This window comes from Ammodytes marinus (genome assembly GCF_949987685.1).
Source record: "Ammodytes marinus genome assembly, chromosome: 21".
Lineage (NCBI taxonomy): Eukaryota > Metazoa > Chordata > Actinopteri > Uranoscopiformes > Ammodytidae > Ammodytes > Ammodytes marinus.
This window is the reverse complement of record NC_137225.1, coordinates 2928119-2941652: the sequence shown is the minus strand read 5'-3', so window position 1 is coordinate 2941652 and position 13534 is coordinate 2928119. Positions and strand designations below refer to the sequence as shown.

Genomic DNA, 13534 nt, shown 5'->3' with positions numbered 1-13534 from the left:
GTGTAACTGCAGTGTAACTGTAGGGACTCGGAGGGACAGCTGCCTCCCGCTCTATCTAAGCTCCCGCCACATGAACTTTTTTTCTCCGCGGTATAAACGGTATGGCCAAATCTCTCCCGGTAGACACTTTCATATCGTCCACGATATCGTTTCATATCGTCCACGACCGCCACGGGGTCAATTTGACCCATGGCGGTTTTTCAACTGCCCATAACTATACTTTTACGAAATATTGAAGCCCCCAACTCTTTGACTTTTCCTAAAATTGTGTTGTGATGCTCTCCCTGTGGTTAAATAAAGTCACAATTAAACTGGATTAAAAAACAGGCATGTATACCTAGAACCGCCACACTGGGTCAATTTGACCCGCACAGGAAAATGAAATATTTTCGAGCAGGTTGCTAGGCAACGGCATTGTTTGGGGTCCGCGATCTGACAACTGTAGGCTACGTGCAGTCATTCATAAACACTTACAATAAATTAGAGATGAAGATAAATACCTAACAACATTAGAGTTACTAAGTGAAATGAGTGATGCAAGTCTGATAGTGGAGAGATCAGAACTGAGCGCTGTCTTCCACACACCGCGGCTCGCAGCTCAACTGACAGACAGCTGAGTGCTGTCTGTGAGCCGGACAGAGAGCGACGGAGGGATCCTCCGCCTCAAAACATGTCAACGTGGGAAAAAATGATTGAATAATCAATTAGAGCTTACCTAAAAATAAGTTTGCCATGTTACTGTTTATTGTATTTAGGATTTTAGCTCATTTGGACGCTGTTTTGACCTTCGGTTTTCATTACTATACTTGCGATATTATATCTACTTTCAGTTTCATTACTGAGTCGCTACGAAACGTGATTAGTGTTCTTAAAGATACTTAGATTATAAAACAAGAGGTCCAAAACACAGATGATTATTAAACAAACTAATTTATGACTTTATTTCACACTAGAAATGCACGGGTCAATTTGACCCGCCTGGCGGTTCTAGGTATAAATAGAATGCTGGCGGTTCTAGTGTTAATAACTAAGCAACAGTTATTGAATGCTCAATAAGAATAAAGAATGCATTACCTAACTGTCAATATCATTAACTAAACATTAACCAACAGGTAATGAATGTACCCTTATTGTAAAGTGTTACCCAAAAAAGAATACAGGTTTCAGCACCACACCTGTTTTCCCGCTGCATGTTATTCATTCAAAAACAGGCAAACTAAAATGATTGGAGTAAATGCGCAGTAATAACACAATATACTTAAGATCTGTTCTCAGCCCTTAGCCAGCCCCTTTTGAACTCTGAACAAGAACCAGGGATTATCGCTATATGCATCGGTACATTTGCTTACATAATTAGAATAGGGAGAGGGGGAGGGGGGGGGGGGGGATCAGAATATATCTGATTTTGAATGATTTATCTCTCTGAGGCTACACCACAATGGCTGACTATATAACTTATGAGCATGCGTAGGCCTACTCCTCTCTGGCTCAGTAAAGGCTTTGGTGTCTAGATATCCATCCATTCATCAGTGTTGGTGTGATGGATGGAAGGATTTGTATCTAATTCAAGGTTCAAGAACATTTTGTTTGCCTTCCACCCACACAGACACACAGCAAGACAGATAAGCATACACACAGCTATTAGCTCCATGAAACTACCCCATCCAGAGCACTGTTTGTCTTCCATGCTGCTCCCGGCTACACAGCCCGCCGTTTGAACCCCTCAGGGGGGGAGAGAGAGAGCCATACCAGCCCCCTCCTGGTCCCCATCAAAGAGCCGCCTTACACTCTTGTTTGTTTGCCTGGATTTCAAATCCCCACAATGCAACGCAGCATGGCCTCCACTGCCATCATGATCTAAAAACCACAATATGTCAAATGAAGTTTTTTGTGAGTAGCAACAGCAAGCTTAATGTAACTTCTTCCCTTATTTGAACAGCACATTGAAATGCTTTAGAATATTTCATTCATCCAATCATAATATTTTTCACTTCGATAAGGCTGTGTTGAAGTGTTGTACCAATGTCAACATAACACATTGAGAATGAATCAGACTCAGAAGTAGATCCTAACATAACTGCTAACCTCGGTGTAGACTGGGGTGAATGACACATCCAATCAGATATACTCTAACATGAGTAACATGTAACATGAAGCTGTGGTGTTGTGGCTTGTGTCACCATGTGGTGAAGACTTCTGCGTGTGTGTGCCTTATTGTTGAAGTCAAATAAGTACACTGCAAAACCACAAACATCACTGACATGCATCGGAATGCAAACAGGGTGCAGAGTGAGTGAGCCGATGATAAAAGAACAGAGGTCATTTTCTTAACACGTTCAGAGGCGCCTGTGTAATTTACAGGAATTCATTAATACACAAATACCAAAGCGTCAACAAACTACACAGTAGGGGTGGGAATCTCTTGGCACCTCACGATTTGATTCGATTCAGAGGTCAACGATTCGATTCAAAATCGATCATCAATGCATCTCGATGCAATTTTTTTTTACGTACATACCCATGTGTGACTTTCAAAAATATATTTATACACACATCTGAGTTTGCTACTCAGAGTTTGCTAATCACTTCCTGCTTTTGTGATGATCATTAAAGACAATCAACAGATGAATTGCCTTCACTAATATTGTATTAGAGAAAAAGCTTTTCTTGTCACAAATATGACTTTCTATGACCAGTGCAATAATCAATGCAGCTTGCATTTCAACACAATATGGAAGTATGTAAAAACTAAACCGATTCAGTTTAATTTTCTTTCTACTCTTGTAAATCATGTTTCTATAGGATTTCTATTCAATTATTTTCTATGTCATTTCAACACAATGTGCAAAAAGTATGGCTTGGAATTCAGCTCTCATACAAAAACGTAAACAGAAACAAAGCCGGTGCAGGTCATATGGGTTTGCTGCTCTTTGCCCTTTTGTCGCCACTTTTACCAACTGGCACTTGTGTGGTGTGAATGCGCATTGGCGCAGGAACTACTATTATTTACGAATTGAATTAATAAAATAATAATAAAAAAATTCCGATTATGAATCGATTTGGAATCGTTCTAGAGAGAATCGCGATGCATCGCAGAATCGATTATTTTTCCCACCCCTACCACACAGTACTGTAGGGATTTATAATATAAAATGTTAAATGTTATTTTCATCTAATTGAACCTCAGGGGATAAAACAATCTGATGAGAAAAATCTATCAATCGTCCAATCTATTGCAGTTGCCTCACTCACCAGGTGACATGCAGACCGCTGTGTGTATGTGAAGTATATTTGAGTGTGTTCTGATGTGTGTTAGTGTGTGTGTGTGTGTGTGTGTGTGTGTGTGTGTGTGTGTGCAAGTGTAAGTGTGGCCTCCCAGAGCTGCCTTTGAAGCTGCTCCATTTGGCTCTGTGACCCCGCCTATAGACAGTGTGTGTGTTTTAAACATGCTGTGCTTCTGATAACTACAGGGTCACACTGGGGTCTTCTTTCTTACTGTGCAGGCTCTAAATGATGCATTTACACACAGTGGCATGGCGATACAAATGCATGCAATGTCTGTAGTGTGTAGGCACTACTGTAAAAGCAGTAAGAGTCAACTCACAGCACACTTGTAGTGTTTAAGTGTTAAGAGATGAAAGCAGCTGAAATGCCAGTCAAGTGTACAAGCCTTGAAATATCAGTCTAAGCACTAAGCTGAATCACCACTTGGAGTGCAATACATCCACACACTGACCCTGTGTTTCAAATCTCATACTCTATCTTATTTCTATTCTACATACTACATCTGATCAGAAAAAGTATCTAGTTGGCATGCAGTAGGCATACAATTGGGACATCATTTTACTTATTTATTTTATCATAACATTGTGCCTTAATCTTGCCTCTTGCTTATATATCCGTCGCATCCCCTGGTTGTTTTCGTACGGAGACTCCGTCGATGTGACGTCACTACCGGTGCACAGTGGATTGTGGGTCAAAATCGCCCCAAATAGCATGCTGATTTCAACACTAAAAAATCTCAACCGGATGTACAGTAGTAGGGGATGCAGGTATTTTTTAAGCATGCTAAATGTGACCACAAGAATCGGGACATCCTAAATCGTTTTTTCTACCATACTAAATAGCAGGGAAGTATGGATATTAGAAAGGCAGGGTGAGTTAATACCTGTTGTTGAAGTTGGTGCAGTAGGCCAGGTCCTTACAGCCGAGCTGGCAGGGCTCCCTGACGTCAGACAGACAGTTGATGAGCTCAGTCTCCACCATGTTGTACTCACACAGCTGGTCAAAGTCCTGCCACGTCTGGCTGCCCCAGTTAGTGCTGATCTCCTGACACATGTCTCTGTCAGTGCAAGGGTTAGAACAAGGTAAAACTAGTACACTTCACCTCACAATATATGACAGAAATGTACTGCTTCCACTAAGGGTGCACTCACACTACTATAGGCAATCCGTACCGTGCCACACACACAAGCTTGACACATAAAGTATAGTTTGTTTGATCAGTGTGAGTGCGTGGTACTGTTCTCAAGCACGGTAGGATGGCCAAGAGGAAAGAGGGCCCGACCAATAACCATGAGGTCGCTAGTTTGATCCCGGCACCGGACAGGAGAGTGTTAGTAAAACTAGTGGTGGCTGCAATTACATGTACTGTACAGTGCCCACCATCTCTACTATTGTGTCTTTGAGGACACACTGATCCTAGTGTGAATGTGCCCTCAGCAGTGGCTGGCCTTTGAGAAGGCCTGTCAAGTCAATGTCAGTTTTATTGTCAATTTCAAAATATGTGCCAGTCAGACACACAGAGGAGTCCAAATTACGTTTCTCTCCGACCCACTGTGCAATGAGAACCAATGGATGAAATAAGATAAAATAAGTAATATTTACAATAAATACATTCTGAATAGTGCAAAAAGGGAAGGCAAAACAAAACAGTAAAGAAATAATAAGAAAAGAAGTGTGCTGTATGTGTTGTACCTGCAGAGTGAGGTGTTGGCCTTGGCGCAGCAGTGCAGCTTGGCACAGTCCATCTTGGCGGGGTGCTGGGTCTCCTCTTCAGGGGGGGAGGGAGGGTGAGCGCTGCCCAGGAAACACTGCCACATGGGCTCCTGGGGCAGAGGCTGGGAGCCACACTCATCGATCAGACCCTCCATGATCTCATGCTCCGTGCTCATGGTGCGCAGGATCCGCCGGCACGCCACCTGGCAGTGGGTGGCCTCGGCCCGGTCACAGCAGTACAGGCCTGGATGGAAGGAGGGAGGGAGGGAGGGAGGGAGGGAGGGAAAGAGGGAGGGAGGGAAAGAGGGAGGGAGGGATGGAGGGAGGGATGGAGGGAGGGAAGGAGGGAGGGAAGGAGGGAGGGAGGGAGGGAGGAAGGGAGGGAGGGAAGGAGGGAAACACATCATGGAAGGATGAGTGCTGGAAAAATGTGCACTATGAGGAGATGCTGTATATGGTCTGAGTTGGCGGGGATACAGCACCTGAGCAAAGGCATTAATAATAACTAGATAAAAACAGCATTCCTTTCACTGATGGTCTCGTTCAATAACTGTTTCATAAACATTTAAACATTTCCCAGTACTCTCCGTACTCTCTCCTAGTTCAATAAAATTAACTTAGTTTTTGTAAATGTTTGTCTTTTTCATTTTAAACAGACTTGATGGTCTGCATGGTCTTAACCAGCTCAATAGGTCTGTGTCTGTGTATGTGTGTGTGCATGTGTATGCACGTGTCGTACTGTATATGTGTCTGTGTGTGTGCCTGTGTGTCTGTCTATCTGTGTGTGTGTCCATGGTGGCCAGCCTTACTGTCTATGGGGCTGCGTATGGGGTATGACTTGGTGAAGTTGCTGACGCAGCCCAGCAGCTGAGGGCTGTGGCTCTGGCAGTACTCTCTGACAGCGGTGATCTGGGACACGGTGGGAGTGGAGTCCGTCCTGAAGATGGCCTGGCAGTACTCCCTACAGGTGGTGTGACGGCCCGCATAGCTGCAGCATGTGGAGCCCACTGGAAGCAAAAACAAACACACACACACACACACACACACACACACACACACACAAACACACACAGGTTACATACTTCAAAACACAGCAGGGGCTTTTTGTGAGGAATCAGCTAAATTTTAAAGTTAGCCAATTACATTTTGTCCCCAAAAAGGATGGCGAGTCAATGTAACAGAGCAACACATTATAGTCTTCACAACATCAGTAATACAGGTTTGCGCGCACTCTCGCGCGCACACACACACACACACACACACACACACACACACACACACACACACACACACACACACACACACACACACACACACACACACACACACACACACACACACACACACACACACACACACACACACACACACACACACACACACACACACACACACACACACACACACACACACACACACACACACAACTTGGTAAAACTATTCTATTATATGTTTAAGGTCTGTCATGCAGGAAGCATGAGCAAATTGAAAAAGTCAATAACTGGAGCCATGATGTACTGTAGGTTAAATGCAGGGCACATAAACACTCCTCAGATTTCATTATCCTGCTAACACTGAACAACAAACATCTTGAGACGTCTCAACAGGAAGTACTGAAAACAAATAGCATGGCCCTGGTATTTGTGCGTGTGTGTGTGTGCGTGCGTTTGTGTGTGTGTGTGTGTGTGTGTGCGCAGTGTGTGTCTGCGTATGTGTTGTGTTGTGTAGCGCAGTGCGAGAATGAGACAAGAAAAGAAAGAATACAAACAAGCCTGTCTATTGGCCCAACTAGCTGTGTGCCAGAGGGGTTTATTTATGTTCTGGCTGGAGATGAGATCAGTGTGTTTGTAATGGCTGGGCTTCTCCCTCCCCCTGTCCATCCTGAGAGTATCCTGTGTGTGTGAGCAACAGCAACAACTTACTTTCATTTTTGGTGATGCAGCTGTAGAGGGAGTTCTAGAACGACAAGAGAGAAACAAGCTGTGGTGACATGGACCACATAGGCTGCTGCGCTAACTCAATCAATACTTTTACAACACTCTTCTATCTCCTAGGGCTTTCACACCAACACGGTTCTGGTTCTCATACTTGTACTTATTTATTTCATCATAACATTGCGCCTTGATCTTGGCTCTTGCTTTAATATCCGTCGCATCCCCGTTTGTTGTCATGTGGAGGCTCCGTTGATGTGACGTCACTTCAGGTTCGCATTGGATTATGGGTCAGAATCGAACCAGAATCGCCCAAATAGCATGCTGTTTTCAACACAAAAAAACTTGGCCGGATGTAGTAGACATCCGGGTCTTTCTAACCATCCTAAATCTGGCCACAAGAATCGGGACATACTAAATCTTTTTTCGACCATACTTAATAGTAGAAAGTATGCGATTCGGAACGCAGGGATTGTCTCTTCCTTCTTCTTCTTCTTCTTCTTGTCTTCACAGCTTAGACACGCCCCTTGATGACATCACGGTTCAGAACCAATTTATTTTAGGTGTGAACACGCCGGCCGGTTCAAAAGTATGTGTCTGGAACAGGAACCGGCACAGAACCTTGCTGATGTGAAAGCCTTTACAGTGCTTCCTAACCTTTTTAGGCAAGTGGCTCTGAGGGTGAGGCACTGCAGGTGAATACGTACAGTTGTGAAATACAGGTGTCACAATCAGTTAACCCTGGTGGACTCACCTCTGTGACTTTTTTGCATACTTTCGTTATGTCATTTTTAGATGATGCCTACAAAGGAAAAAGGAAATCAAATTTTAAAAAGACAGGTCAAATCTGTTATGAAACGTCAAGAGAGAAAGCCAGCGTTGGATGGATGTGCAGGGGTGTCTCACCTGTTTGCATTCCCTGCGACACTCGGCTGAGATGGCCAGCTCACAGCAGCCCAGCCCCACCCAGCCCTCTGACTTCCTGGATACTCCTGAGGACAAATCAAACGCACACACATTGTTGGTACACTGACTACACCATGAAAACAGTTTCTAGTAGAACACCCACATTTTCCATTTTGAACCTGAAAATTAGCATAATATGAAAGACGCCTTTAAACAAGTATTTGAATTTAATGTGACACCCTTTTCTATTAAGAACAGAACTACAAGGAGAAATATATACGGTCCCTCTCGTGCTCTTAACAGAATCCTGAACAGTTCCAGAGGCAACAGCTCAAAGCAATCCAATCCAATAGATCAAGTTTAGAGAGGCAGCAAAATTTAAATATTAAAGGAATACTATGGGTAGGTATCAAAGCCTCAAGTCCAACTAGTTTACAGTAAGCTTATCATCAATCAAATATCCTTCACTTGTCTTATTTTACATTTCGGCCAAATCCCGGTTCTATTTTTTTCGGAACTACCCCTAGCAACTGCTCCTCAAGAGAGTGTCAAGGGGTATGAAATGGGACCCCACTAAAAGACTGCTATGTGTATGAACTACATCAATCTGTTCAGAGGAGAAGTCAATCATGTCAATGAATGTATGCCAACCGTCAGCGTGGTACAGTACAAAATGTAAAATATAAACTGCAACGTATTGTTTCCATTTTTTCAAAAAAGTGATGACAAAATGGATCCCTTGGATTTGCCTTTTGGTTCTTTCTCCTTCTATACTACTACATGTACAACATCACGTGTTGAGAGCACCAACAAGGTCCACAGCAGAGTTGACTTTTAGTCTTTTCCAAGAAGAGGAGGAAATCGGTAATTGAAGTAGGCGTGTTGAGGAGAAGTGGTTAGATCATCAGCGTAAATCCCTTAAAAGCTTGTTGGAATGCAGTGATCTCCAGATAATGGCTTGATATCTCAGAGTCTTCAGAGGGATCTTAAAGGGGAGACTTGTTTCGGGCTGTCTGGACACCAGTGTTCAGTGCGGGTCCATAAAGGTAAAAATAACAATGGCTCCCAAATCTGGAGGCTATTAGGGCTGCTGACAGGTAGATTTGTTTCCCAAGCCTTTGATCCACCGCCTGCTCTGGTCATTCTTCCAGCTCACCTCACGGCTTTAACGGCTGTATCCCTCACTACCATCACTTCTCATGCCACCAGATACACACAGGAGATAACAGGCGGGGTTTGGATGTAATGTGTCATGTCGTTTTTCTAGAGTCAAGATGTCTCCATTTGATGTATTAAGAGGCATTTTGTTCAGTCAGGCAGATATGCTGAGCACTGAGTTGGGGCCTTCCAATAAAAAAAAAGCTATACATATCTACAAGTCATTCTTCACATTTAAATTAAAAAAAAAATCTAAATGACCTGATTTAGAAAATGTTAATATATAATATCATTGAGACGTCCTACATATGGCATATATGACTTAAGCCTTGTTTACACTGAGTGGTGTAGTTCGGTTCAGTACAGCGCGCAAATACTTGCGTTCCCACTGACAAAAGTTGGGAAGGGTACCACGGACGTACCTTGCCGAACCTCATTTTGTCACCCTTTCATTGTGGTTACAAGTGGTTCAAAAAGGGTGGAGCTACACACTGCTGTATGTTGATTGGTCAACAGAGTCATCATTGTTCTTTCTCTTCAATGAATTAATCAGCAAGGCTACACTGTGTCCCACTGCCATGAGGTCACAACGTATGTAGCAGCCACAGCCAGAGCATAGACTGTTTATAAGGGCCAGTACCTGGCATAAACCCCTTATACCAAGTAAGGGTACTGTCTGCAGTGGAAACACAAGCCTGATCGGGGGTTACTGTTCCTTACCAAACCATACCGTACCAAACCAAACTGTACAGCTCAGTGTAAGCCAACGAGGCTTTATTGTTGTAATAAAAATGTATTGACATGTCTTTAAAACTGTATTCCTCTTGGTACAGGTCCAGTTTACACTCTTCCTTTTAGCTCTTGTTTGGTCTACAACAACTAGTGAGGAAGTGTACACTGGCTTTGTCAGGACCTTGTAGTTGAAATAGCACTTTCGTCAAGCCAGTGGTAAAGAGACTAAAGTGTTACATGTGTATTGTGCAGGGTTTAGTATCAGTGAACATCTCTTACCTGGAAGTGTAGAGTTGATGCACGTCCAAAGTTCATTCTAGAAGACAAACAGATGAAAGGGTCATATTACAGATCAGCTGGTAGTGTAAGGTTGGTTAGTTAGGTCTAAAGGCAAAGGTGTATCAACCAATCAGGTTTGCATCTGATCAGATGGTGCACTGTCATGATACACAAAGGGCCCGACACAAACTTGCTATGCTCCATCCACTACCGAACATAAGACTGTGGATTTAACCACAGTTCCCTGAAGGGAAAGCTTGATTTGAGTAGCCAACCATCCATCCTGAAATTCCATATTTGATGCACTGATTATGTAAAATATGTAGGGGGAAATCAGACATATGTTTTATTAGTTAAGCTTTTGAAATCATGCTCAAAATCGCGCATTTAATATCAAATAATCCTGTTGATGGTCCATTTGCTTTTAGACCACAAAGAGTCTGATTGGAGGTGGACTCAGTTGACCCTCTTTCAATGCACACACTCTATTGAGCCATGGTAGTGGACACATGGCAGTCACAATAGTATGTCATCATCATATAAAGCTATTTTTTAAGAATTTTGTTATTGTTAGGTGCATATCATTTACTGTCATTTTTGTTGGTTACGGATGGACTATTTATCGAGTAATAACCTTGGCTTAGAACAAATCTGTATCAATGTTAAAAGAGATGTTGAAAAGTCAATAGGGAAGTTTCTCTCATGTCACACTTGACACAACAGAACAAAAATGACATTCCTGATTTCCTGGGATCAAAACAGTGTTGGAAAAAAAAGAAAGAGGAAAACACATGAATCCTATGTGAAAGTGGTCCGGGTTTGTGGTGATAAAATGTGGGATCGATCATCACAAACAAGCCCATGTGTATGCTGGTCTATGGGACAGAGACATAGAAGACATGGAAGTGTGGTAGAAAAAAGGAGCTCTTTCATGCTCATGTGCTTGTACAGGACAGTCATTTTTAGATGTTAACACCCCCTCCCCCCACCACGTGTCTCTTGGCTGGGGAACAAAGGTTTTACATCAGTGGGACTCAGAATCATTTATGAGGGTCGGCCCAAGGAGTAACTGTCCTTACATGAAGCATAAACATGATTTGTGATGAAGTGAGGGGGGGGGGGCGATAAAGCAAAAACAAAAAAACATGACAGAAAGAATAATGCTGAATTCCAGATGAGTGAAAGTCTTCCAGTCTTCTGCCCAGAGAAGCCAGGCTAGTAGCGTATGAACATGTCTTTTTTGATTTTTGATTTTTTCCCAGAGGATTAGCCTGGAAATCCAGACCCTGATATCTTGAACGATAGAGGGTCTTGGCCACGATCAATAGTAATTTCCAACTCAAGGGGCGCCTCCTACTTGTGCATTTCAAATGCCACTGCACGCAGTTGGATAGCACTACAACCAATCAGAGCGATGCACAAGGTGACGTATTAAGCCCCGTTCGTTTGGCGAACAGCTGTTAAACTGTTAAATTAAACGTTTGCCGTGGTCGGTCGGCAAAACAGAACATTCCACTTACTTGCTAATGAAATATTTGAGTGCCGTCTTCCAAATCATAAAGGGTCGAGGCCAAAGCAGTCTCAAACTCAAACAACATATCCGCAGCCATCTTTGATGTTTACTATCACAGCTTTGAGGCGCATGCACGTCACTGTCGTCATCCGGTTACGTCCTCCCCAGGGCACCATACAAAGGCCTCTGTCGCGCCCATATTAGATAGAACCAATTGAAACGTGAGTCAGGATTTCTGGACTTTTTGAAAAAGCTTCAACGGAGAGTGTCCAGACCAACAGGCGCAGCAAATTTAATTTGCCAGCGCCTAGTGGCAGGTCTGGAAATGCCAGGCTACCAGATGATATCATTGAAGGTCGTTACATTACACCCAACTAACCAGTGTTTATGTCATTGTCTTTCTCTAGCAAGGTCCTTTTCTACTGGTCACACAGAGGCAGAGAACACAGCAGGACCAGAGAGTTCACACAGGCATTGTGTATAGTGCTGTATGTCAATAGCTGTTATTTTTTTGCATCAGTTCAGATGAATGAGAACAAGACCCATGTTCAAATAAGAGCAAACGTTTAAGGTTCTAATAGGCTGCTTGGACAGAGACCAAACATGCGCCAAACCAGCCTCTCTGCTTTGTAATTAGCCTGTGTGTGTGTGTGTGTGTGTGTGTGTGTGTGTGTGTGTGTGTGTGTGTGTGTGTGTTTGACAAAGTGTGGTTTACCCAGGTGCTCCGGTATTCTGGTAACCCCAACCACCCAACCCTCTTCCTGCACTAGTCTAATTAGAGCTCTTTTGCTACTAATTTTGCCTTAACGTAATCTGGCCAAGACATAACTGTCGGCAACAAAACAAGACTTCAGACCATTACATTTCCCCTTAGTTTAACCAAAAAAATTGCATTTCCCATCCAAAATAATATCATAATGAAATACACTGTCGCTTATTCAAAAACATGTTTACAGTGAAATTTCAAAAAAACGACAACATGACTCAATCTTGTTTGTCTGTGCGCCACAACAACCACCAACATTTCTCCCACATTCAAAATTTGATGGGAAAATATGCAATTACATTTAGTACATTTTCAGGCAGATTAACATGTTTACGAGTAGTTCAAGAAGTTTGGTTTCAGTCGGACAATGGCAAGAAATCAACTTTCTCTAACATCATGTACTGAATCACTTTAAAGTAATGTGTGGAAGACACATTTCGGGCTGTCCTATGCAAAAGACTGTAGACCAATAAACAACAGTAGGACTCACCATGGACTCTGGACAGTAACCTGGTAACCTTTGGAGGAGATGCTTTAGACGAGACTCACTCTTTATAGTAGCGAGCTGCAAGAAGAAAAAAATCACATAATTAATACAACACTCTCTTAATCCGTGTGTGTGTGTGTGTGTGTGTGTGTGTGTGTGTGGTCTATGCAGGATTCTTGAGCAGGATGCGGTGTAGTTGTGTTTTAGCAGTAGTGTGATGAACAGTATGAGATAGAGAGAGTGAACTTGCTTCAATACAACTGAAATGGGAGATAATAATGAGTGTGTGGGGTCCTGAAAGCTCATACTGTTGCAATGCTTTTCTGCGTACTGTGCATTATGCACGGACCAGTTGAGTGTGATCAGAGTCATTCTTAAACAGCAGCTAGGAGTGATTTAAGGATTGAACATATTGTCTCTGATTTCTTAGGTAATAATGACATTCACAGGTCATTCTCAACCCTGTTCTATTTTAGATAAAGCTCTAAGTGGTAAAACATGTGGCTTTCATAATACATCCACAGACACTGCTAGATGTGTTACACTGTATGTGCCTACACCTACACATGTTCTAGTGGCATTCATCAAGTTAAAGCAAGACATCTCCAACAATGTTTTGCAGTTCAGTGGGTTTGCTAAAATTACAATTAAAACAGTGTGTTGGAACACATAGTTATCTAAAAAAAAGATACTCTAAAAAGAGAGGGAAATCCCACTACTAAAATAATGTTAACACAATATGACTACAAGGCATAGTGTGCAAT

General features: G+C 42.7%; 1 protein-coding gene across 1 annotated transcript in view; it reads right to left on the bottom strand.

Annotated features, from left to right (window-relative positions):
- reck (reversion-inducing-cysteine-rich protein with kazal motifs) overlaps nt 1-13534 on the bottom strand; it is an 87309-nt gene that overhangs the window by 46362 nt on the left and 27413 nt on the right. The window contains exons 3-10 of the mRNA XM_080050133.1: nt 12774-12848; nt 10005-10041; nt 7836-7921; nt 7684-7731; nt 6921-6954; nt 5808-6005; nt 4978-5242; nt 4169-4342 (exon numbers count right to left, since the gene is read on the bottom strand). Of these exons, the coding sequence (XP_079906259.1) occupies nt 4169-4342; nt 4978-5242; nt 5808-6005; nt 6921-6954; nt 7684-7731; nt 7836-7921; nt 10005-10041; nt 12774-12848 (917 nt within the window). The remainder of the gene's footprint in view (nt 1-4168; nt 4343-4977; nt 5243-5807; nt 6006-6920; nt 6955-7683; nt 7732-7835; nt 7922-10004; nt 10042-12773; nt 12849-13534) is intronic.